The sequence below is a fragment of the Euprymna scolopes genome, chromosome 36, assembly GCF_053919585.1.
Source record: "Euprymna scolopes isolate OS-2025 chromosome 36, ASM5391958v1, whole genome shotgun sequence".
Lineage (NCBI taxonomy): Eukaryota > Metazoa > Mollusca > Cephalopoda > Sepiida > Sepiolidae > Euprymna > Euprymna scolopes.
This window is the reverse complement of record NC_136517.1, coordinates 150,146-177,500: the sequence shown is the minus strand read 5'-3', so window position 1 is coordinate 177,500 and position 27,355 is coordinate 150,146. Positions and strand designations below refer to the sequence as shown.

General features: G+C 33.1%; 1 protein-coding gene across 5 annotated transcripts in view; it reads right to left on the bottom strand.

The window, feature by feature from the left end:
* The window catches only part of LOC145260269 (uncharacterized), a 196,819-nt gene that overhangs the window by 66,668 nt on the left and 102,796 nt on the right, over positions 1-27,355 (bottom strand). The window contains exon 1 of one of the 5 annotated variants that reach the window (XM_080118095.1): positions 10,693-10,747. The exons of the other annotated variants lie outside the window; for them this stretch is intronic. Within the exon in view, the coding sequence (XP_079974221.1) occupies positions 10,693-10,732 (40 nt within the window). The 5' untranslated portion in view covers positions 10,733-10,747. Of the gene's footprint in view, positions 1-10,692; positions 10,748-27,355 lie in introns of those variants that run through there. 5 annotated transcript variants of the gene reach the window in all.

The window sequence follows — 27,355 nt, the reverse complement described above, 5'->3', positions numbered from 1 at the left end:
ATGCTGAGGAGTTATGTTTTGGTTTCAATTTTACCTGATGGCACCCGAGACATATAGTTTTTTGTTTTTTTTTTTAAACTTGAAATCACTACTATATATTGGATACAATATGATAATCAATAGAGTATTGGCTCTATAATAATTAATATGAAATCTGCATAAATTAAAATATCATATTTAAGTGTATTTTAGGGCCGAGCAATGCCAGGCAGCCACTAGTATAAATTGGGTACAATATGATAACTAACAGAGATTGGCCACATAATAATAAATACAAATCTGCATAAATTAAAATATCGTATATACAAATTTTACAACTGGGCAATGCCAGGAGGTTTGCTAGTATATATACACATACATACAGGAGTCAAGCCTTATGCTACTGATATCACGTAACCCAGTACTACCTGCCACATAGTTGAGTCACTGATGATTAAACTGGTGACCCCACCAGCTATGTCTGGCAAGGAGGGTTGCTAGTCTCTCAGAAGGAAAAAAAAATACAATACCTTTCCAAGGGTAGATGAACTCCTATGAGGTCAACGGCTGACTAGCATCCATGTTTTTTTATAAAGCACTGATAAGGCTCCGCAGCTTAAGAGCAGGTAACTTGTCTATGACAAACTAAAGTCTGATATAGAACTACATAGAAAATGTATAGGTAAATATATAGGAACTTTACTGTGGTAGATGAGGACTCTACAGTCACTATAGTGGTAATCTATCTAAAAGGAAAACAAAAAAATCCGAGTGTGTGGTAAAGACCAATCTCTTATTTTATATGCCACTGGAAAATTATACCATACTTGAAAAGTGGATTGTGCGCAGTGCAAACTCAGCTCACTATAAATAAACTCATGCATAGGTACCTTCTTGACCTTTTTTTTGTGTTTTCTTGTGATGCATTCTTACAAGCATCACTCAACTTTAAAGTCCTAAATCCACTAGCGATATACGTTTTGGCAATTCATACAGGTTTAACAAACTGAAAGTATGTAGCTTGAACTGTGCACAGTTCTTAACATCGCTTTACTTGTTTAATCGAGGTGAAAGGCATAATTTAGTGGCATTAAGGCCGTCTTTTCTAGGAGAGCACTGCTTGCTTCATGTAGGGATTAGAAAAGGTATTTCAAACAAATACTTTGCCTCAAAATCTGGCAAATAGATGCGGCTAGCATACTGTTCATTTAATGGTAACAAAACTAAGGACAATAAATTGGCATCATCAAGAAATGACAAGCATACAAATTGTTTTTCCACCTCTGTGTCAAAATGTACAAACACTATTTGACAATGACTTGTCTCAAAGGTCACACCGCAGAACTGCTCTGTTAATCAAGGGGTATTCTCTTTATGGCATTGACAGTGCTGGTCTCTGAGACACGTCTTGCTGATGATGGTCAACTCACAGAAACAAGCTCTGGCATTGTTTTGGAAAAGAGAAACCTGCTAATAAAGTGAGAGAACATGTACAGGTTTTGTCATCAAATCCTCCCACTTGCAAAAAACTTGCAGGAACTTACATTTGGTAAATCAGAATGTATTATCTCTTTACATCTCCCACTGTGACAAAAAAATTCTCATTCGTGTCAATTTATGCCCCAACCATGGACTCTCCTAAAACAATCTCTTTTCATGATGAAATAAGACAACTATTTCTCAATATCCATAAGATCATTCTACTTGGCAATTTGAATATGAAAGTGGGGAGGAATCTGCAAACTTGAAAATGTTTAGGTACACATGGATTAGGAAATGCAAACAGCAATGGCCTTTAGCTTTTGCAATCGCGTGATTGAAAATGTGGTTTTGTCAGAAAAACAAAAACAAATGTGCATAACAACATGCATGCTCTAAACACTGGTATATGATAGATTATGTTATTGTTTGCTGGCATGATTTACAAGTTCTGCACCATGAGAGGCACTGAATGTTGGTTGGATCATCGCTTGGTAAGACCTAAAATGGAACTCAAAATTCATCCTAAAGCACAACATACTACCGCAGCACATTCAAAAAATTTTGGTCTCAAAATTTCTTCATCTTCCTGAAACAAAGAACATTTTTCAGAATGCGTTTACCTCTATTAAACTGGATGAACCAAACTTATGAAAGGATTTTAAGATGAATGTACTTTCTGATGCTGAAGACATTTTAGGGTTTCAGAAAATAAAGTGTCAAGATTGGTTTGCTGAAAATTGAGGAAATCGATGTACTTGAAATAAAACGCGAAAAACCTTGTCATCAAATCTATTCAATCCAGCAAAAATGGAAGCTACAAAAACATATAAGGATTTTCAAAAAGTGATGGCTTAAGGTAGAAGAAGCACAACTAGTGACAAACAGTAAAAACTCTAGACCAAATAATCAAAGAGCTCTATGTGCTGCAGTAATCAACTTTTGCTTCTCTCAAATCAAAAGACGGCACTACCTCGAGACAACCAGAAGATATTAGGAAGTGACGGTATGAACATTATAGCGAACTCCTTAATCGTCACTCAGTCATTGATGAATCTGTATTAGATCTCATTAAGCAACATGAACTAATCATGGCTCTAGATGAAGTGCCTTCTGAAGGTGAGATAAAGGCTTCTTTGAGTCAAATAAACAACAAAGCACTAGGAATGGATGGCATAACAGCAGAGATTTTAAAGAATAGCAGTGAGAAAATGATCAATTTCCTGGAGTAAGTCATCCAAAGTGTATGGGGAAGTGAAGTACCTCAAAACAGGAGAGAGGCAATACATATGTTGTATAAGAAGGGTTTGAAGTCAAACTGTGGCAATTTTGGGGCCATATCTTTGCTGTCTATTGTTGGAAAGGTGCTTTCAAGGATTATTCTAAATAGATTAGTACACGCAATTGTCAATGGAATACTACTACAATCACAATATTGTTTTCATGCAAGCTGTAGCACTGTGGGTATAATTTTAGTACTCAGTAATTGCAGGAAAAGTACAAAGAAAAAAATCTTCTGTTGTACCAATGTTTTATTGATTTAGCAAAAACTTTTGGTACTGTAAACAGATCAACCTTTAGAAGATCTTACTGAAGTTGAGCTGCCCTGAGAGATTTGTGGGTTTGATTTGTTCTCTTCATGATGGAATAAAAACTAGAGTTAGTTTCAACAGCACTCTGAAGAAATACATACCTATCAACAATAGAGTCAAACAGGGTGACATTTCTGCATATTATTCAATATCTACTTTGCTATAGTATTTCTTGTAGCCTTCTATGAAAGCTCTGATGATATTTACATAAAATATGGGACATCTGACAATGTATATAATGTCCCTAGACTACTTTCTCAAACAAAAGTCTCTTCTTCATTGGTGAGGGAAGGTGCTATAATGTAGATGATTATGATAGTGTTGCATATTCAGAAGATGAATTGAAATGCTTTATGAACCATTTTGTATCTGCATGTAACTCGTTTGCTTTAAATATCAACCTAAAATAGACAGTCATGTATGATACAGAACCAATGGATTGCCTTATATGGGACTGACTATCTTTGTTGAAGGCAATAAATTACATGCAGTGCACCTTTGTGTATATCTAGGCAGTATTCCCTCCCTGAAGGATGCAGCCTTGACAGGGAAATCTTCCACATTGAAAGGGCTTCTTGGTCTTTTTCAGTACTTAAACATCTGTAGTCCCAGCACTGTATCAAGTTACATACAAAAATCATTGTGTATAAAGTATACATTTTGACAACTCTTCTGTTTGCAAGTGAAACATGAACACTCTACAAACACCAACTAAAACTTCTTGAGGGCTTCCATCAATGGTGCCTGAGACAGCTACTTCATATCAGATGGCAATCTCATGTCTCAGATATAGAGGTATAAAGAAAAGCAGGGCTACCAAGCATTGGCGAGGGTAATGAAAAGTTGTCTCTGATGGGTTGGTCACATTATGCGTATGGATAATAGTTGTCCGTCAAAGCAATTATTCTATGGTGAAATGAGGAAAGGAAAGAGAAGTGCATCAAAACCAAAGAAGAGAAATAAGGACACAATAAAATCTTATCTGAAACAATCTGGACTATCTATGGACCAATGGGAAAAAATGGCTTTAGACAGAAGTAGCAGAAACTGATTCACAAAAGCGTAAAATCTTTTTATAATATCTGTATGCATTACAGCACTTACAAACGTTTGATTCACAAAGACAGAGTTCAACACAGTCATCAGTCTAACTGTGACATATGTAGAAAATTGTGCTTATCTACTTGCTGGCTCCAAAAACCATTTCAAGAATTTAGGTTAGTGGTTTTCACAGAGGGTAGTACCCCCCCCCCTCCCCGGGAGGGAATATAAACTTTCATCGGTTGTCCTGGTGAGTAAACAGGTGGATGAGGGCATTGGAGCAATTACAGTAAAATGTGATGGTGTTGGTAGAAAGGCTGGAAAAATGGGGCGATTTAATCAAGTGTACTCCAGTCACTGCGACTAAACATATGCATCTTTATACATCCACTTTATAAGCCTGTTTTGAGTTACTGTTTCTTAATTTCCATTTTGTAATCCTACCTTTATCAATAATTGAATTATCAGATGAACAACAGCTTTTGATGAAGAATATTTTGCCAATCATGTAAACCATCTTTTGGGAACACTCAATTTGTTTCGCATTTCTGGTCAACGATGACCTACATATGGTGGTTTTAAGCTCTCCAATCTATATTAAGATATCCCAGCCATAACTTATCGAGCCTTTCATACCTTTCCAGACAACTGTTTTTTTAAAACTATATACGCATGTTTCATACATTTTTTGCCTGAACTCAATCGGAGTTTCTAATCATTACTCATTTTCTGCCTCTAAAAACAATTTGCATTTTTGCTCTATGGATAACCATGGCAACCTTCGGAACATCAAAAAAGAAGTGTAGGCAACACTCTGGAGTACTTGAAGTATGGATTTAGACAATCACCAACCAATCCACAACAACCCATATGCTTGGTTTGTGAGAAAAACTTTCCTACTGAAGTAATGAAGCCGTCTAGCTTCCTCAAACATTTACAGAAGATTCATCTTGATAAATGAGGTAAAACACTAGTGTTTTTCAATCTCTTTGAGATTAATTTTTGCAGTGAAAAACAATGAATGTTTATCTCCTCATCAAAAAATTCAGCAAGCCCCACACTATTGGAGAAGAACTGATTCTGCCTGCAGTTAAAGAGGTTATTAAAACAGTCTTGCACAAATTTTGTGAATAAGTCATAAAATCGATTTCTTTCAGTGACAACTCAGTTCAACAAAGAGTGGACAAAATGGCTGAAAACGTCGAAGAAACCCTGATGACAACAAAGTTCAGTTTGCAATTAGATAAATCCACTCTTCCAGGAAATGAATCGGTACTTCTTGCATATGTACGTTTTATCAAGGATGGATCACTGTCTCAAGAATTATTGCTTGCACATTTCCTGGAAACATATACCAAAGAATCAGTGTATCAAGTTGTGGGGGACTATTTCCAGAAAAAAAGCATTCCGCTTACAAACATAATCTCATGTGTTACAGATACCGCCCCATCCATGGTTAGTCACCACCATGGATTTCTAAGTTATTTGAAAAAAAGCTGTTCCGGAAGTCGTCACAGTTCACTGTGTGATCCATCGACAGCACTTAGTGGAAAAGAATTTGAATGAGAAGCTACATGAATCCTCATCAACTGATTATCTGGTGATCTGAGACTGCTCCTGATAAATCATCCTGATGTTGACAATTTGATTGCAATGCACCAAGCACACCCATCTCATTAAGCAGGGTAGTTGTTAATGATTACTCATTCAGTTTTACAATTCATTTCATATTCAGTTCAAAGTGTTTGTGATTGAAAAATAAATTTTTGTTCGCTAAAATTGTTTTTTTATACTCCTCAAATTTTTATTATTTTTATTTTTTTTTTATTACATTTTCACCCCAAACAAGGCACATTGCCACTTTGGTGTAGGGGGCTACTATCAGGGGAAACAACTACTGGGGTACTATGTAGGGATTTGGGCAGCAAGATGTTGGTTCACGTTGCACTTGAACTTATGCATGTCAGTACGGTTGGGGAAGCAGTGACCTGGAATGGAATTCCAAAGTCTAGCAGTTCCTGGGAAGAAACTACTGGAGTAGAAAGATCTTTTACATCTAGGGATCTCTACAGTGTGGGGGTGGGATTTTGCAGCTTGACGGGTCTGTCGAGGGTGTTCACATCGTGGGGGCACAAGTGCTTGCAGTTGATCAGAGCATTCACCATTAAAATACTTGTAGAACAGGCAGAGGGATGCAACGTTTCGTCGATGGGACAGAGGCTGAAGCTTAGATGCCAGTTTAGGGCCTATCAGATTTGCGACTCTCTTTTGAACCTTGTCAAGGAGCGAGAGACTTGTAGTCGATGCACCAGCCCAAATATGACAGCAATACTCCATACATGGGCGAATGGTTGCCTTATAGAGGTACAGGATACTTTCGGGTGTTAGTAGTTTTCTAGCACGGTAGAGAGAGCCTACCTTCCTGGCAATGCCCTCGATGTAATTGTTCCAACTCATGTTTCCTGTGAACGTTAGGCCAAGGAGCTTGAAAGACGTACTCTCAGATAAAGAGTCGTTGGCCATTGCTATAGGTGGTAGAGAAGGTTTCTTGTAATTATTGAATGAAACCAGTTTAGTCTTGGCGGCATTGAACGTGACCATCCATTTTTGTCCCCATTCCACTACTGATTGGAGGTCATCCTCTAGTGTTTCTGCCATTACTTTAGATATATGTTCATTGTTTTCCTGTCGTGCCTGCTATAGAGTGTGGTGTCATCAGCATATATACCCATCTCAGAGGCAATTTTGTCGGGGAGGTCATTTATGAATATCAAGAACAGTAGAGGTCCAAGGATAGATCCCAGGGGCACTCCCGCATTTATATCATATTGTTTAGATGTACGACCAAAGAATCAACCAATTCTTATGACATTCAATATTACCGTTGTTCTGGCATTTGTTGGAAAAAGGGAAGGGGTGCTGGCATTTTGGCTCAGCGGTGAAGAGGGTGATGGCAAAAAAGTTTGAAAACCTCTGGTTTAGGATAAGGGAGAAAGCAGATAAGTTAGAACCCAACGCCATGTCTGAAATGAATTAAAAAATAAATTCTCCACACTTGCTTCCCCCCCCCTTCTTTCTATACAAATCGATATTTTTTTTTTCCTTACATTTTTTTTCTTATTCAATTTTCACCCCAAACAAGGTACAGTGCTACTTTGAAGCAAGGGGCTACTATCAGGGACATAAGTTACAGGGGTATTATGAAGGGAGATGAGTAGCAAAATGTCTGTTCACATTGAACTTCTGCATGTCAGTACAGTTGGGAAAGCAGAAATCCTGGAAGGGAGTTCCAAAGTCTAGCAGTTCTGGGGAAGAAACTATTGGAGTAGAAGACTTTTATACATCTAGGGATCTCTACTGTAAAGGGGTGGGACTTAATTGCTTGTTGGGTTTGTCAGAGGTACTCACGTTGAGGAGGTACAAGTGCTTGTAGTTCGTCAGAGCATTCACCATTAAAGTACTTGTAGAACAGGCAGAGGGATGCTACATTTCGTTGATGGGACAGAGGCTGAAGCCTAGATGACAGTCCAGGACCTATTAGGTTGGCGACTCTTGAACCCTGTCCAGGAGTGAGAGACAAGTAGCAGATGCACCAGCCCAAATGTGACAACAATACTCCATACATGAGCAAATGGTGGCCTTATAGAGGTACAAGATACTTTCAGGCATAAATAGTTTTCTAGCACGGTAGAGAGAGCCCACCTTCTTCGCAACAGCCTTGGCAATGCTCTCAATGTATCTATTCCAGTTCATGTTCCCTGTAAACATTAGGCTGAGGAGTTTGAAAGGAAGTACTTTCGAGTAATATGTTCTTGGCCATTGCTATTGGTGGTAGAGAAGGTTTCTTATAATTATTGAAGGAAACAAGCTTAGTCTTGGCAGCATGGAATGTGACCATCCATTTTTGTCCCCATTCCACTACAGATTTGAGGTCATAATGTTTCTGCCATTTCCTTAGATATATATGTGTTCATTTGTTTTCCCCTCGTGCCTTTTATAGAGAGTGGTGTCATCAGCAAATATACCCATCTCCGAAACAATTTTATAAGGGAGGTCATTTATGAATATCAGGAATAATAAAGGTCCCAGGATAGACCCGAGGTACTCCCGCATTTATGTCATATTGTTTAGATGTACGACCGTCGAGGACAACTTGGATTTTTCTCTTAAGAAGGATTTAATTACATTATGTATTCTTCCAGTGATACCATATGATCTAATTTCCCTTAGAGGACCGTCGTGCCATACCCTGTCAAAAGCCTTAGATACATCGAGGGCTACCACTCTACCCTCCCCTGTTTTGTCTAGTGAACGGTATATATATTCAGAGATTACAGTTAGGATATCTGTTGGGGAACGGGCTTGCCTAAATCCATATTGTTTGTCAGTCAGAAGTTTAGCTGCTGTAAGGTGATGGACTAGATTAATTAAGGACTCAAATATTTTGGTGAAAAGCAGAAGAAGGCTAATGGGGTGATAATTTAATGGGTCAGTTCTTTCGCCAGAATTTTTGAAAAATGGTACCACAGAAGCAGTTTTCTAGCAGTCAGGAATGCAAGATTCGTTAAGCATTTGTTGAAAAGTTTGGAGAGAACTGGAGAACACTTTAGTTTAAGGCATTTTTTTTCATATCTCTTTATTTTTTTTAACTTCACCAATCAAGGCGCGTACACTGTCAAAACTCACAGGGAAGTAAGTTATTCTTCATTAATGTCTGCACTAATATTCATATAAAATAACGTCTGAATTAGTGAAATTACAATTAAAAAGCCTTGCAATAACCCTTATCCCTGAGTGGCTTCCGGGCCTTGATAAGTGGTGATCACTGTAAAAAAAAAAAATAAATAAAAAAAATTCAAGGTCAAAAAATAGTTAACAATAAGTATTAGATGGATAGATTCCAATCTAGAAAACAGCAATTCTTCCCTCTTTGACAGAAACATCACTCATGGAATGTGAGGACTAAAGTACAAAATAAGAGAAGCAAGTGTTATGAAGCTGATGAAAGTAAACCCAAAGTCCGTTTTCAATTATCCTTTCACTAGTTAACTTTTACGTGATAGAACAGATATACATGTATCTTTATAATCAGAGTGGAAGAAAAATATTAGTACAAACACTGATGAAGCATAATGGAGAGTGTACACTTGTAATGATAGGAAACTGAATGCTTCAAAACAAATCTTTTTACTTCGTTTTGATGATGCCAACGGACAGAAATTAATACATTTTAAATGTGGTTAAAATTACTTTCTTTTTTTATGCTTGATAATCTGACCATATTGACTTACAAACCAGTCCACACTCCTCCAATTTTTAATTAATCATTGTAATGTAATTAGAATGATACAATAGATGTGTAGTCAGTTTTAAAGACAGGCTTAGATCTGAGGACCTTAATAGAAGATTAAATTTGGACAGTATAAAAAGATGTGTACAAAACAGGAGACACTGTTTGTTTGGTCACATTGAAAATATGAATGGGAATGTTTGGGTTAGTAAATGCAGAACAGTTAAAATAGCAATATCAGTTGGCAGGGAAAACAGAGAAAGTGATAATGGTAGTTTTCATAGAAAGAGGGATAAATAAAAGTCCAGCTAGATATAAATTCGTTTGAAAGTCAATTTCTAAAAGTTGTCCAATATATATTATATAATATATAAAACAAATATAAAGTGAATATGGTATGACAAGTGTCATCATTCATATTTATCTCAGCCGAAAAATAAAATTCTTTGGACAGAACAGTTTTGCAGAACATTTATGCTCTCTTATAAAGATTAAAAACAATATATAATCATATTAAACCTTATAGCTAGAACAATTATTCCAACTATTTAGTAAACAAAATTTATTACATGATTTTGATTTTAAAAAATGTTTAAAAATTTAATGTTTAAATGATCTTAAAAGAATTGAAATTGAGGGAATCTTACTAATTAGTGTCTAATGATTATGAATCAAATTCAATGCAAATCTGAAATATTAGAATTTTCAAATAGAAGTTCATACACATATTATCCCCCTAAAACTTACCCTAAAGAAACTGAAATTTGGGAAACATTAATTGATGTCATTGTTAAAAAAAAATAATTTAAACTTTGAGATATGAAATTTCAAAGGGCTCTTCTTTTATAGAACTAAACTAAATATACATCCATCTTTATATTTAGCAGCTGTGTTCAAAAATTTATATAATCAGTTAATTTATAAGTAACTCATGGACAGAGATATAAAGATATATACATACCCAAGTTTACATAAATAGAGATACTTAGCGTGTTTTTATTTTAATGGAAGGATGGGCATGTTACAGACTACGAACAGCATGAACAAAAAAGAAATTATTTTATGATAGAAATCTACAGAATTCAATTTAAAAAAAAATGTTAATACTATGACACTCAAATTTAGATTCATAAAAGTTTACCTCCCATAACTAAAACACTTCAATTTCTAAAATATAAAACAAAGTATAACATGACAAGGGAAGAAGATTGGAAGATGAGAAAGATATAAAAGAAAATGACAAAGAGTAATAGACTATGCTTTCTTTGTCTTATTAATCGATTGTAGACGTAATGTCACCAACATTCTTACCTCGAAGAAACAGAATGTATGCACTCTCTGCTATCAGCATGGAAACTAGAAGACACAAGAGGTGATTTGTTTTAACGAAAAGAACATAAGCCCACATGAAGTAGTGAGATTTAACGAGCATAAAAAGAACCAAACCTGAATGCCTACTAAACACTAGCCTCGAGTGTTTAAGGTCTCTCTGTACAGAGGTTTATCAGGACAATCTGGCATGAGGATACTCTTCGCTACAAGTAAACTCTGACCAAATATTCAAAATCACATAGCATTTGTGGCCCAAATAAGATCTCCATATGGCTAACCCACAGTGACTTATACAAGAAATGGTGCATTTTCTTCAAGTAATGTTGCCTATAGTAACAGCATTAAGCTGAATACTCATGGGACGAGATGTATTCTCGTCCTGGAATCCAGTAAGTCCAAGAGACCACAAGAAAGATAAACTAAAACATATTGAACTGGTCAATTGGGGCAGAGTAAAATTAATATTCTTAACTTCTTTACTAACTCAACATTTGAAACATGAAGGAGATTTAATGGAATATTTGAATATCTATGCATCTCATATAGAGATTAAGTGTTTCATCTGATCACTGTGGATGATAATATAATAGATGACACAGGTATGAAAGGAAGTTTAGGGCATAAACTCAAAAGTGAGTTCAATCTCTATAGATTTACATTTTCAATCACACTCAAAAATTAAATGTCACTATTCTGATATAAAACTTTGCTTAGGTGATTTTTTTTATTTTAATGTGATATTTTTCACCACTATTTTTGACTGAATGGACCTACTACAGTAATGTATATTGATCTCTTTAGCCATTTCATTTACAATTTTAATATGAATAGTTATCATCTGGGCCACAAAGCCATAAAAGAGTTAGACGGGCTTGTTATAATGTATATTGATTCCTTTGAACATTTTACTTCAATCCGCATGAATATGGTTTTAAGAGTTAATCAGTATACAAGACCTAGTTTTTATTTTAATCCTATCCTTAAAGCCGGATAAATTTTTACTTTTATTGTTATAATCCTCAACTCTAATATAAGATCAATGTGTAATTTGTATATGTGGAGATATTAATTCGTCCAGTCACACAACAGTTAAAGAGTATAAAAAAAAAACTGCTGGACCAAACCATTTCAAGTGCTTAAGGAAGAAAGAAAGCAAATAGCAAGTCTGACAGTCCTTCCCACCGAAAATGAATTTGGAAAGAAATCCTTTAATCTAATTCCATAAGACGTTTTCTTTATTTTTTTCCTTCTATAAAGATTAATTTTTTCTTTTTCCTAACTTTCCAGTTTGAGACGTTTTCTTTTTTTTTTTTTAAACTTTACTGATGACATTTTATATGAATAAAAGTGCAAATAGCAAAGTAGAGTTTTTTTTCTGCATTTTTGATGAAGGGTATAAATTTGTCTATATTGATCCTGTAGTCAATTTATTCTATAGTTCTTTTTGTTTTTGTTTTTTTACTGAACAATTATTCCTGACTAATCCACAATAGTTTAAACCAGTGGCTGGTCTGAACGTTGGATGTTTTTAGAGGAAGTAAAAGATTCAATTCTTTGTAAATTGAGGAGCGAACAGTTGATTATCAGATAACATATCTAGAGACAATAAATATCTCAAATCATACTAAGTATAGGTGCGTCCTAGTCAAACATTATTTCTTAATGATTAAACATTTAAGAAAATCATCTGAAATAAAAGTTAAAAAAAAAAAAAAAAATGAAGGGAATTGTGAGTCTTGATCACAAACATGTTTATTTTACCTGTGATTCTGTTATAGGGATAGTGTTTATCTATTCCATATGTAGAAATAACAGTGCATTATCACACACGTTGTATGTGTTAAATGTTTATAATAATGTTGATCAGTATTAGTTTTAATGGCGTCAAACTCAGGAGTCAAGCATTTCTATAGTTATGTTTATGCAAACTGTTTTTTATTATTTACCACATATAGAACAATCTCAAAATCATGCCATCGATCTCCCAAACACCCTGCTGTATATGGATAAGAAAAGTTATGCAGACTGAAGGGAAAGGACAACAAAAACAAATGTTATGTGTTGGTAATTTAGACTGATTATTTTTAATTAATATTTATTGAATTTCAATTATCAGTATTTGGATGACAAAGTGGACAATGTGCACTTCTTTAAAACGGCAGTTCTAAGGGCAACAGCTGTTTTAAGATAAAGAAAAAAGATTTTGCAGCAGAAAAAAAAAAAAACTTATAAATGTAGTTAGATAACAAACCTAGGCTGCAGAGGGAGGTCAAATTTATTGCTAAATTAGACCTTTTAACATTTTAGGAATCATAATTTTCATTTACTTCTCATGAAAATAAAGTTTAACACAGGGTCAGTTTTTAATGCACAAGAATTCCAAATATTAAAAAGGGGCATTTTGGATTGGGGGGTGGGTGCTTTAATCTAGAAAGATTTCTCCTTTTGACATATTGGTTTGCTCTTGGCAGCCTGGCAACTTCTGCTTCCCTTATTTTGTCCTTTCGATCTTACATTTCATGAGTGATGTTTCTGACAAAAGGGTAAGAATTTATCCATCAAGCAGTTATTGTTGGCTCGTTTTTGACCTTGAAATAGTATGTTTTGTTTCTAGCTTCTTTATCAGATGGCTTTGTGCCTTGTCTGGGGTCCTGGATATGACCTTAAACTATATCTGATGGTGAGGCCCCAGCTTGCAGGCTTTGGGGAGTATGGAGCCACCCTTTAATTGCCATTGCTCCCAGGTCCACTCTGACCCGGGGTGGTAGTACCTGTTAGGGTCCCAACTCTGGGTTAAATAGAAACCGACCTGAAAAAAATATTCTATTAAAAAAATCTCTTCAAAATAACTGGATTCGGCATTAAATAACCTGAAAAGGGTTGATATGCCGTAAAACAAAAACAACCAAGCAACCAGCCTTGTCTGGAGTGATTTCCATTAAAAAAAAAAAAAAAACAAGAACAAAAACATACTATATTTTGATCTTACTTGAAAATCAGATAGTAGTGTTGGAGTCTGTAAAAATGGCAAACTCTCAGCATACCTTTATTAAGTGATAATTTTCCTTTTGCAAAAAAACAAAAAAAATTTAGGGTGTGGAGCATTTTTTTTTTTTTCATGGATTGCTTTGTAAAAAGATTTGAAATGTTTCACTTTCACGATTTGAAATTTTGAGATGAGGATTAATAGATTACACTATTTGGATTATTCAGACAACAGTTCTGATCTGGATTATTATTTTCATATTTCAGCCAAAGTAATCATCAACCTTCTTCAGATGCATCTTTTGAATTCTGAATAGAATATGAAATGGAACCTTTTACTTCGAAGTTACATCAGCTGAAATGTGAGCATAACATCCAAGATGAAAACAGTAGTCTTCCTTTTTTTTTTAAATTACATTTTCATCCCAAACAAGGCAAAATGCAACTTTGATGTAGCGGGTTACTATCTGAGACATAATTTGCAGAGATACTATGTAGGGAGTTGAGCAGCAAGATGTCTGTTTACTTGAACTATTGCATGTTAGTACAGTAAGGGAAGCAGGAACCCAAAACTAAATTCCAAAGTCTAGCAGTCCTAGGGAAGAAACTATTAAAATAGAAGGCTTTCTGGCATCTCTACTGTGCAGGGGTGGGATTTTGCTGCTTGCCGGGTTTGTTGGGGGTATTGCCGTTGCGAAGGTACAAGCGCTTGTAGTTCATCAAACACCTATTAAAATAGTTGTAAAACAAGCAGAGGGATGCAAGATTTTGTTGATGGGCCAGAGATTGAAGCCTGACTGACAGTTTGGGACCTATTAAATTGGCGACTCTTTTGAACCCTGTCCAAAAGTGAGAGACTAGTAGCAGATGCACCAGCCCAAATGTGGCAACAATACTCCATACATGGGTGAATGATAGTCTTGTAGAGATACAGGACACTCCCAGGCATAAGTAATTTTCTAGTGGTAAAGAGAGCCTACCTTCTTTGCAGCAGCGTTGGCAATACCCTCGATGTATCTGTTCCAACTCCTGTTCCCCGTGAATGTTAAATCGAGGAGTTTGAACAAAGTACTTACAGGTAATGTATCATTAGTCATAGCTATTAGTGGTTGAGAAGGTTTCTTTTAATTATTAAAGGAAAAAAGCTAAGCCTTGCCAGCATTGAAAGTGACCATCCATTTTTGTCCCCCATTCCACTACAAACTGGAGGCCTTCCTATAGGGTTAATGCTATTGCCTTTTATGTGTTCATTCATTTTCCCCTTGTATGTTATAGAGTGTGGGGTCGTCAGCAAATATACCCATCTCAGAGATTGAATAATGCAAATAATACCAGATTTCAATTTCATTTTAACAGAAAAAAGTTTTTAAATCAAAATATTGGAAATATATACATCTAAAATATAAAGTTATCTTGGATTTTCCAAGTTATTCACAAATAGAATTTAATTTGACAAATCAAACTGTTTCTGACATGCCAATTTTCATTTGTTATTGCTGTATTATGTTATTGACAATATAATAATGTATTTGCTACATTTTATTAAAAATAATTTTAGTCTGGCGGCTAATATAGAACATTTTTGAATAATCACATTAAAATAAAAATCAATAACTCATTTTAAATTAAATATAATAAGAGTTGTCTACCTTAAATTTACAAATAGGCAAAAAAAGGAAAAAATTAAATGATAGTTAAAAAGGATTTAAAGGAATTTAATGGAGCCTTATTTTTCTGCTGGATCTGATATTTTCAGTCTTTCACTGTCATTTTTATAAAATACTGCATCTTTTATATACACTAATCATCCGAACATGCCTAAATATCCTAACACAATTAGTGCATCACCAACACTTGGAATTAACTTGAGGATCTTCTTACCAGCTTAGATTATCTTGGACAAATACAGTTTTCTCTAGAATGCCACTTCAAAGACTTTACATAGACTATTTATGAAGTTTTAACTTTTTCCATTTGTTTCCTACCAATAAGTTTTTTTTTTAAATTCTTCATTATAAATTTATTTTTTTCATTTCTACTCTTCATTTTATATGTTCCTATCTCCCTTATCTAGTCTTTCCCCTACCCCTGTACCTTTGTTTTTTTTTTTCACCTCCACTTAAAAAAATTTTTTTTCCCCCACTTTTTCTTTTTTTTAATGATCCTCACTGATACATACTTATTTTTTCCTTTTTTTTTAAAGTTTATTTTCCTATTCACATATATTTTCTTTATATATATATATATATAAATTTCATTTCTAATGTAAATGTTCTTAAGTCAATTATTTTTATATTTGTATCATGCTGGCTCTTCTCTTATCATGAAAAACATTTAGCTTTGAGATGTTTTTCTTCCTTTTTCTCTTTCCTCTTTATTGATCTGATGATATAATAAAGTTTATGTAAGTTTTATTCCTCATATATATATATATATATATATATATACACACACTAGCAAAAGTACCCGTTGTTGACTGGGTTCAAAAACAGCCTATAGAAAATGGACTCTGATTTATGAAAGTATGATAGGTTATGAAAAGGAAGGGTTGTAAAGAGATATTTTCGAATTTGGGAGTATCAAAACCAAAGCAAAATATGATGAAAGTAAAAATAAAATAGATAAACCCCATAATTTATTATACCATACCTGTTCACACTGAAGCACTTATCACAATATTCTGTGGATCTATATTAAAAAACCTTGTTAAATTTTGTGACATATTTACATTCTATGGAGTTCATGTGCGAACGAACACCCCCATAATTTTATTATACCATATTTCTTCAAACTGAAACATAATTATCAAAGTATACTTACGCAAATAGATATGAAAACTCTTTATTAAAGTTTGTGCCTATTTCCATTCTATGGAGGCTAGGCACGAACGCAGACCCCACAATTTTATTATACCATCCCTATTGAAGTTAAAACATACTTAAAAAAGTATTATTATGTACATCTATATCAAAAACACTTGTAAACTTTTTTTTTTTTAATTCATAAATTTTTTATTTCCATACTTTGTGGACTAGGCGCGTACGCAGACCCCACAATTTTAATGAATCATCATTATGCCAGATCAAACATATCCATTCCTGTGTCTCGATACATCTTCTATCATTATATGTGATCAGTTTTCTATAATAGTCAACCATATAGGAGCCTATTCGTGACCAGACACACACACAGACATTCAGTTTTATATATATATATATATGTGTGTGTGTGCATATGGCATAATCATGTTGACACACCAGTTTTCGTCAGATCACCAAAGTTAAGCAATGTTGAGCCTGGCCAGTACCAGAGTGACCATTTGGGAATTTTAGGCGCTGTATGTGCTTCCTGTTTATCTTGGTATTGTTTCCAGTCGTCCTGAACCTCCACTTGCCACTGAAGTTCAACAATGTCGACTCGGGAGAGTCGTAGCTGGAGATTGTGCAACTCTTGCCACAAAAATTTTACGCACAGGCACCCTTACTGTCAAGACTGAAGGAAGCTATTATATATATATTTGTGCACACTCAAAGGGATCACAAAATTAAATTAATCCAATATGTCCTAAAATAATAATCAGTAAATTTCCTGATTTCTTCTAGGCAGCCAAAACATCTGCCAATGTCACTACGCAGAGAATTAGAAGACATTTAAGTATAGAGATTAGCTCGAGAAATGTTAATACCAAATTATATAAATAACTACTTCTACTAGCATAAAATACCTTTACTATACTTCTGAAACAAATCCTTTAGGTATGAATGAAGTCTTGCTAATTAAGATAATGTGCACTAGTTTAGTAAATGAAGAGGTGGTGGTAAGCCTTTGAAATTACAAGCAGGCAGACAGTCATCATAAAATGTGTCATGTGACAAATTCTAGCCAATCAAAAACATATCAGTGGGCCACTCATTGATAGGGCTATCATTAGAGACAAATTCACATTTAGACATATAATAACATAAAGTCATTGTGAATTTGGGAAGGAAATCCGACTGATTATGGCCTCATGTGATTACACTCATATTTGGTCTCTGTTCAACTCATGTCATGACCTAATAGATATACTTACTAGAATCTAAGTACATAAAACAGGCATTTTACTCGTCCTTTTTTCCTTTTTCCTTTTATACCTTCTAGGTTACTCTTTCATTTGGCTACTTAGCTCTTATTTACAGGGTTGATTGCTCACTCTCTTGTAACAAACAATTTTATAGCTTAATAAAAAGACTACCCAACATTGTCCATACATCTAAAGAGTATGAAAAAGTTCTGACTTTGCTTAAGATTTTATTTTTTAAAATTTCTTTTTAAAGTGAGACAAGTGCCAAAAACAAATTTAAAAATTAACAACCTCTGCTTAATGATTAAAGTTTTTTTTTTTGTTGTTGTTGTGTAGGTAAGGAGGAAGAACTTTATTATTTTTTTTTTAATTGAATTTTATCGATTTTGTTCATATACATGTGACATCCTTAAATAGGTTATCCATTTTTCGGCTGCAAGTTTTCCACTCTGTCTTTTGGGAAGATTGTATATTTAATTTATTTTATGATTACATGATTCAGTTTGAAATTCCGATGAGATATGTTAATATCAAAACGGTTGATCTAAGTACATTTCTCATAATACACACACACACACACACACAGACACACACACAGACACAGACACAGACACACACAATGAAGTTATCAAAGAATATATCTTTAACAAAGCAAACTTGTCAAGATAGAGAAAGCACAACACCGTTAAGGGGAGTAATGAAATGTATTAAATAAAAGATGAGGAATAAAGGGTACACAGAACTTTATCATATCATTAAATCAATAAGAAAAGGATAAGAGAGAAAAACCTCTTAAGGCCATCACATTTCGAAGTTAAATGCTTCTCATCAGAAAAGGGCGATAATTGTAGAAAATGTAAAATATAGATAAAAACTGGCTTAATAACATTTAGATTAGAAATGAAAGTATATATTAAGATATTAAAGTAGATATAAAGTACAATAAAAACTTTGAAACATCAAAATATAACTAGGAGGAAAAAGTTAAGCATATGTGAATAGAAAGGAGAGAATAGGAGAAGGTAAGTAATAGTAAAAATAAAATAGGGATCACTAAGAAATAATGGGAAGGGGATCGTTAAAGAAGAACAAACAATAAAAGAAAAAAAGGAATGGAGATAAAAGAGTGGGAAAAGTAAAGAAAGTAAGAATGAAGGTAGAAAAAGCAAAGGGGTACACACACACATCTAAAAGTGAAGGAAGTAAAGTCCAAAACTTCAAGTAATCAAGATTAAAATCTTTAAAATTTTCAAAGAATGTTAAAAAAATCTTTATAATGGGGTTCTGAAATGCAAAGATGGCAATTGTTTAAAAATCCAAAAAGGTAGATGTATGGAGAATTAAATCTTGGTAAAATCCTTGTAAAATCCTGAAAGTTAATTTAAGATTAGAGCAAGATTGAAGGTAAAAAAATTCCTAAAAAAGGAAGATTGACAGAGCAATTCTGAGAATTGGTAAGTCTTACTTTTGTCAAGGTGGACATTTATATTGGGATAAAAAATTGGAAGTATAAGACAAACAGTATTATATATCTCAGAGCAGTTTCCAAATACGAGGATCAAAAGAGGTTCCAAAAGCTGGCAAGGTCACGTTCCTGTCAGAGTGGATACAATATATCGATATAGAAAATTGGAGTATAAGAAATATGGTATTATTGCTCTCAGGAGGGGCAGAGTGAAAAATGGAAAGGATCTAGTATAATAAAATCAGATAAAGAACCAAGAAAATCTTGCAGGTATTGGTCCCAAAGGAAACCCATAAAAAATTCAGTACATCAAAATACAAAAGCTAGATATCAGGTGTACTAATAACGAAACAAAAAAAAAAACTAGACTGATCGAATTCATGTACAAGAAACTCAAACAATCGAAAATGGGTTCAATAATGCAATACAGAAAAATTTACCAACAGTAGTGAAAATAGTGTTAAAAAATCTGACCCTCAGATACAAAGGTTGCTTAAAAAATTTATTATCTGAAGATCAGATGTATTTATTTATTAGAATGCATTCATTTACAACATTAAGGGCCACAAAACCAACGTCATAAATTCCATTCCCAGATTTAAAATTAATTCTACAAGTCTAATTTTATTGGTCAATTATGGTAAACAAAGTAAATATCCTAGAGTTCACCCACCTATTCCCTTGGTAAACCTTTTTGCACTTATTTTGAACTTCCTGAGAGGAAACATTTACATCTGCCTCTCAGGAAGTTTGTAGTTGATTACTAAAATATTTGTTTTTAATTTTGCAGATGTTCAATATTCATTGTCTGGTCATGTTAAGTTATAATAAAAAAATGGGCAATCCTAAGTCCTGCGCGAGGATCCATGATAACCACTCAAAACCGAAAATTTAACAAAATGCAGGTAGAAATACATCAAATAGATGTCAATAATTGTGCAAAAATGTAATTTTCTACCAGTAATTTGTTCAATTTCCGATTTTTTTAGTGATTAGATAGCATTAGTGGTAACAAATTTAGTGAATATCCCTAATAAGTTAGAATCGGCTGGAAATTATCATTTTACATTAAATTTATGTATGAAACTTAAATTTCTTCCTTGAAATACTAAAATAATTGTTTCGTTTTTTTTTTTTTTTTAAATTTTTTTTTTTGCATCTTAAAACAAGTAGAATTTCATTTTTGGGAGTGATTTAGCTAAAGATGTTAATGTACAAATTTGCCACTATTATTATTATTATTTGTATCTTGTTTTTCTTTTTACGTAAAATTAATCAATTTAATAACCGACTAATCTTAATAATTGGGAGACAAAATATAAACATTCTTTCATAGAGGATGGTGAAGAACAGTTAACAGAGCTCCACCTCATCCCCATGTTAAGAATGGTTTTATAAATAGTAACATTATGTAGAAACTTATTCTTGAAATGGGAACGGGTTTTGTTTCTACAGTTTTCTTATTTTGTATACTAATTGTTAACTTTGTTTATGAAAATCAAGTACAAGGTAAACATATGATAAACATATTTAAAAGATCTACTCTTGTATATAAACCCAATCTTCTAAATGTATTTTTTATGTTTTGCAAAATATGTGAACATTACACAGGGTTTTACCATCAGTTGAACATTTTAAAAAACATTAAAGAATTTTTAAAGAATTGGTACTTTTGAAATTGTCCTATCACTTATATGCGTTTTTTTATTTATTTATTTTTTTTTATTTTTTACAAAGATGTCACCACTTATCAAGGCCTGGAGGCCACTCAATGATAAGGTTAATGAGCGTATGGTAGTCAATGGGATAATATTGTAGTAATTGTTAGTGGAAATTAGGTAATTTGGATTATTTAAGGGGATGGTTCATCAAGAACTTGTTCATATTGGACTTGAAGATGACTATATTATAGTCAGCTGGAAAGCAGGGAAACAGAAGAGAGTTCCACAGGTGCGTAGCTCTAAGAAAGAAGCTTTGTTCATGGAATCTACATTTAGGTTTAGGCACAGATAAAGAGTGGGGGAAATTATTGATAGTGGTTTTAGTTAGAAGAGTGTTTTTTGTGAAAGTTTGGCACCGGAGGAGGGGGGCATAGATTGGAGCTCATCAAGCACTTGCCATGAAAATAACGATCAAGCGAAGACAGTCTCGCAATGTACACACATACATACACACACAATTTTTAAAGTGAAATAGTTATTTCCAAAGACCTAGAGTCTGGGCTTTCATGGTTTGTGTAAGTTGTGGTTGTCTGATTGTGGAAATTTTAAATATATATATATATATATATATATATATATATATATTTAAAAGAGTGTAGCCATCAACAACTGTGGGTTTTTCAGCTTTTTATCATTTTTTATTTTAAAATATTTTTATAACGCGTTTCAAGCCTTGTTCAGCTCTCTTCAGATATTTTTATATAAAGGTTTTTTAAGTGAAAGTTTGAAATGTTATTTTGGAGAACATTTTAATTCTAACACTGAATGTGTTTTTCAGAGAAATGCCAATCTCAGACTCTTTGTCACCAATAGTCAGTGTGTTGTTGAAGAGTTCAATCAGAGTTAAGTCCATTTTTTTTTTTCTCTCGTTGGAACTACACAACCATCATTTTAAATATAATTTTACTTCAATTGACACCATACATTAATTTGATCTTCCATTGATACTTTTGGTTTCAAAGAAACTGGAAACTGTCCACAGGGCTAGAGATACCAAATGTAATAGTTTCTTCATTCAATGTTCTCATAGCGTGACTCACTGATACTCATAGGCAAATATCAAAGTAATAATAAAAAAAAAACAAGTGGCACAAGTAATTGAGTAGTCTGGTTATTTCTCCTATAACAGGAAATTACACAAACGTACAATATATTATTGAAAGTTGAAGGTAATTTCTGAAATCATTAAAAAAATTAGAACCGTTCTTATTTTGAAAAGTCTTTTTTTTTTTTCAGATAAAATTGCAAACAATCATGAGAAAATGAAGTTGCATTACTCGGATCCACAGATAGGAAGTTTATTGCGTTAATTTAGATTCTTATGCATACAGTAACACATAATGCTTAACGTGTAGCATTTGTGACAGATTTAAAAAAAAAAAAAAAAAAAAAAAAAAAAAAACTTTTCTTTTCACTGGTAATAAAAAAAAAGATTAAATCTAAAGGATTAATTTTGAAAATTTGGAGGAATACAAAAGGTGGCACTTAATGACACAGAGGATGCTATGTTCTCATAACAGATTTTGAGTATCTGAGTAATAGTTTTTCTGTGTGCATACACACACATACGCAAATATATATTTCAAGTTCTGTTCAGAAAATATGAAGCAATTTTTAATATGACATTAGTAAATAAGGTTTATAAAAATTCACCATATATTAAGAGATTTCAATCAAGGTCACTATTCAATAGCATTCAGTACTTGTGCATATGAGGGATATATATCAAAATACAGTGCAGATGCATTCAAGTACATTTGAGCACTTCCAGATAATTTTAACAGCATTATCATCATCTACCTTTCATGTAATATTTTAGCAAGCACGCTTGACATTGCCTGTAAATTAATGAATGAGCCTGTGTAATTCTGCTCCCATCTAATATAACCATTTTTTAATTTTCATTATTATAAAAGAAAAACAAAAGTAAACCATCATCATTACTATGTTCAATGTAAATACACACTAACAATATTGTTGTAGAATTTCTAATCTCAAATTAATATCACACTTGATTTAGGTTTAACTACTTTACTATAGAGAACTAAGCATTTTTTTTTAATTTGAAATTTTAAATAATTTATCGCATTTCTAATTATGACATTTAAAAAAATTTTATCCTCCATCTGAAAATGTTCTTAACACAAATACCAGAAAGTAAATAGAATTTCTTTTAACGACAGAATATATTTTTGGAACAAATTTCCAAATTAATGTATTGGGTAGGATTGAAACCGCTATCTTCAGACAATGCTTATTCACCTGGAACCGTAGAGATTCCACAGGTCCTGAAGCAGGTCAAAGGATTAGTTGGCCAAAACGTCATGAGACAACAACTATGGAATGCAGTAATTACTGAGGATACAGTTAAGAGACTCAGCATTCCTAATTCCTATCCTGTCGCAGTTAACCACCTGAAGAAGGCCATAGGAATAGTTGGCCGAAACGTGGTAAAACAATTATGAAGCTGAGGATAACAGTCTGCAAAATAAAGATTTTTTCATTTTTACACTCCTAAATAAATGAATTTACTTAGACTTTACTGCTATATCCCTAATAAAAACACATTCATGGATAAACAATGCAAACATTAAAGGAGTCTCCATAGAAGAAGCAAAAAGGCTGATTCAAAATAGAAAAGAATTAAAGTTTGTGCAGAAGAAAACAAACCCTTATCTATAATAGCAAAGCTGGAGGAAAATGCAGGAAGAAAGTGTGTGTAACAGTTTAGGATTTACATACTTTCAAAGGCGGAAAGTCTAAGTTTCTGGAAAAAAGTACTGACCAAAGTTATATACGATAAATAATCTAGGGAGTAATGTACTCTATTTTCAACACAAGGAATGCCGCAAAATAGTCCATAAGTCCTGTAAACTTTTCAAAATTATTTTGGAATGATATTTACAGACTTTTCACAGCTCTGGAACATAAGTTTTAGAAATGTATATTACACTTTCATGCAAAAATTCAAACTTATCTGTGGGTTAGCATAAAAGTTATGACAAACTTTATCTACAACTCATGGGGTACATAGAATAAGACTTTGGAATCATATTTTTCTTAGTTAATATCAGTAAAATATAGTTAAATAAAATTTTAAATATGTTTTTTAAATATTTTATATAAAGCTTATTTTTTACAATATATAATGTGAATACTAAATTTCATTGAAATATATTGAAAAACCTTAATGTGAAAATGTTCCTTAAAAGATCAGGTGTTATCACAAAGAAAAAAATTTTTTACAAGCCTATGGCATCTCTCCTTGTTTAACACCAATCTTCCTCTTTATTTACAGCATTTATATCTTTCTTAGAGTCATTTATTATTTCAATTTATTTCCTTCAGGAAATAGAATGCTTTGAACTACTGGATAGTGAATTTAAAGTTTGAAATTTTTAATTCATTATTTAATTGACTACATGCACCCCCGCCCCCAGGATATTCAGAATTCAGTTTAAAACATTACATTATCTTTTGATCAAGTTAGTAAATAAAAATAATGCAAAATAAGAAAAAAAACTTTGAAGCAATACCGAATATGTACAGCTAGTATCACTAATAATTCAAACATGGCAGCCAATCATTCTAACATAATTCATGCTCCTTTTTAATTTAAAACTAAGACCATAAACAACTGATTATCAGGCATTCAATCTTATATCAGATAAATCTTAAAGAAAATAGAAAAGGGGGGGGGAGGAAAAAAAAAAAGGAAAAGGAAAAATGTCCTCGCACCCACGAACTCTATAGAAAAATTAAAACTCACAAGTTGGGAGTTAAATATATTGTACAAAGAACTGTTTACTGAAACTAGAATGTAACCTCGTTTTAGTTATTAATTTACAAACACTGCACTATCATTTTAATTTGATTTTAATCAATCAAATTTAATACTCAGACTGTACAACACACAACAATTGAATGCACACTAACAAAACAATATTGACCCAAATTATGTCTATACTCGGAACAAGAAACATGAGCAGAAATCACTGTTAGATTGAAAGAGAATCATAGTAAATATGCTTAAAATTGAACTCAGTAGAAATGATTAATATATATGAGGGAAATGATACAGACTGTAGGCTCAGAATTTCAGAGTTCTGTCGGAGCTATTGTATCACTTTCACTGCAGATGTTTACAACTTTCACAATTATTATTTTTTTTTTTCCAATGAATCATAGTCGTTAGAATTCAAAATGTGTGAGGTTTTTATGAAACAGAAAGAATGTAGATTTATTTCTATGTATAAATTTGAGTCCGTACAGATTTGATGTATTTCTGAATTATATGGTTTGTTGGAAAAAAAAAAAGAACAAAAACATTTTTTTTTTCACTATTCACCAATAGCAGCCATTGTGAAGATACACTTGAAGGTCTGAGGTTACAGTGGCTGAAATGTTGTGAGAATAACAACCAAGATGAGAACAGTCGTCCTAGCAATCCGAATAATACAAATTATCAATCCTCATCTCAAAAATTCAGAAACATAATCATTAATGTTTTTAGCCAAGGAATTATGAATGAAAACAGTTGATTTTAATTTTTACTATCTTCATAATAGGAATAAAAATATTGAAACGAATGTTTCCAATAAGTATTGTTTTAGCATGAAATACCTTCAAAAAGATTATATATATATATATATATATATATATATATATATATATATATTATATACACCATTTTGGAGGTTGATAGTAGAGTTGGGGGTTTGCTAAATCCATCTTTATGTGTCTTCAATGGTCTTTATGAGGACATCCTGAAATTTAAATATTCACTAAAAAGCATGTATCAATCTAGTTATCCAGGCCATCATCTTGCAAGATATGGTTAATGAAAATGGTTAATTGGCAGACATTGGCAATCTTTGACAGTGACTACATTGCTGAGAGACAGAAAGTGTTACAATTGTTGTTCATTGCCAATGTTTTAACCTTAAGTCTCTGCTACTTGTCCTGTTGCAGCAATGTCTTTGATGGTTCAAGTATGCAACTTATCGCCGATAAGGGGAAATAATTTGTGATGTAATTCTCCCTACCGGTAAGCATATCTGTGAGCAGCTGGTTCACAAGTTTGACTATGAAATCGACATCGAGGCAACTTTTTCTCAGAAACACTGCATGGGTTGCTATAATTCAGAATGTGAATACTGTTGCAACATGTGGCAGAATAAATGTATTTGAAAGCTTTGATTCACATAAAGAGGTTCAATGTTGACTTAAACTGTCTTCTAACCATATATGTAGCTCGAAAACTTATATTTGTCTTTGTTGATGACAAAACATTGAAGGAAGGAGAATATCCTCATGCTATTTGTAAGTGAATGTACGAGTGAGTGTGTGTGTATATATATAAAATAAAGAAGATGAGAAGGAAAGTATTTCTTAGAAACTCCGCGGATTAAGGACTATCCCCTTATCAAGTGTTTCCTTTTCAGATTAAATATGTTTTTAACTCTTTTTCAAAGTGTTTTTTAACATGTTTTATTAACTGTTTGCTCGTATATATATATATATATATATATATATATATATATATTAGGGATGTACTGATTTATCAGCAGGTAATCGGTCAATTTGCCGATTAATTTTTTCTTTCCTATTAAATTTAAATCATTTCATGACTGCCAAGTGACTCATCAGATAGCTTTGACACATTAACATGGTAACTGTTAATTCAACTTAACATTTAATTAAGTTTCTGGCCACTATTATGGTTTTTTTTTGCCTTTATTAACTAAAATTACAAAATATAAAGTACAATTTCCAATTCTGAAATTAATATAAACAATTAGATAAGAAAAAAGAAATTACAAACCAACTACAAAGTACAAATTGTAATTCTTTAAGTGAATAACTATAAGCTGAAGTTCTGCACCTGCTGCTGGTCTACTTCGTCTTTTATTCTTGCTGCCTGCCTCCTCTGCTTTCATAGTCTACTCAGTATTTAAAATTAAATACTTTTAAGTTGTAATGTAGAAACATTAGAATTTCTCCATCCTCAGGACACAGCCTGTTTCTCATAAGTTCATACACATTACCATCTGCACTAAAGAGACTCTCACTCTCCACAGATGAAGGTGGTGCACTTATATATTTTGAAGTTTACTAAGCAGTGGTAAGGTCTCCTGTGTCTTCTTCCACCACTGAAACGGATCATCACCTCTTGTGAGTAGTGGTTAAGCTACATAATGATCAAGTTCTTTTGTGCACTTAAGCATAAGGGATTTACCCCTTTTAAGTTTAGATTGTGATTATTGTATTACTGTTGTAGTTGCAGTCTCCAGGTTTAACTCAGCTTCTCCCTGCTCTAAGTTTTGATTTGTTACTGTAGGCTTATTTGAAGCTAATTCATCAAACAGGCTTGAAAGAGATACAGTTTTAATGTTTGAAGAAGTGTAT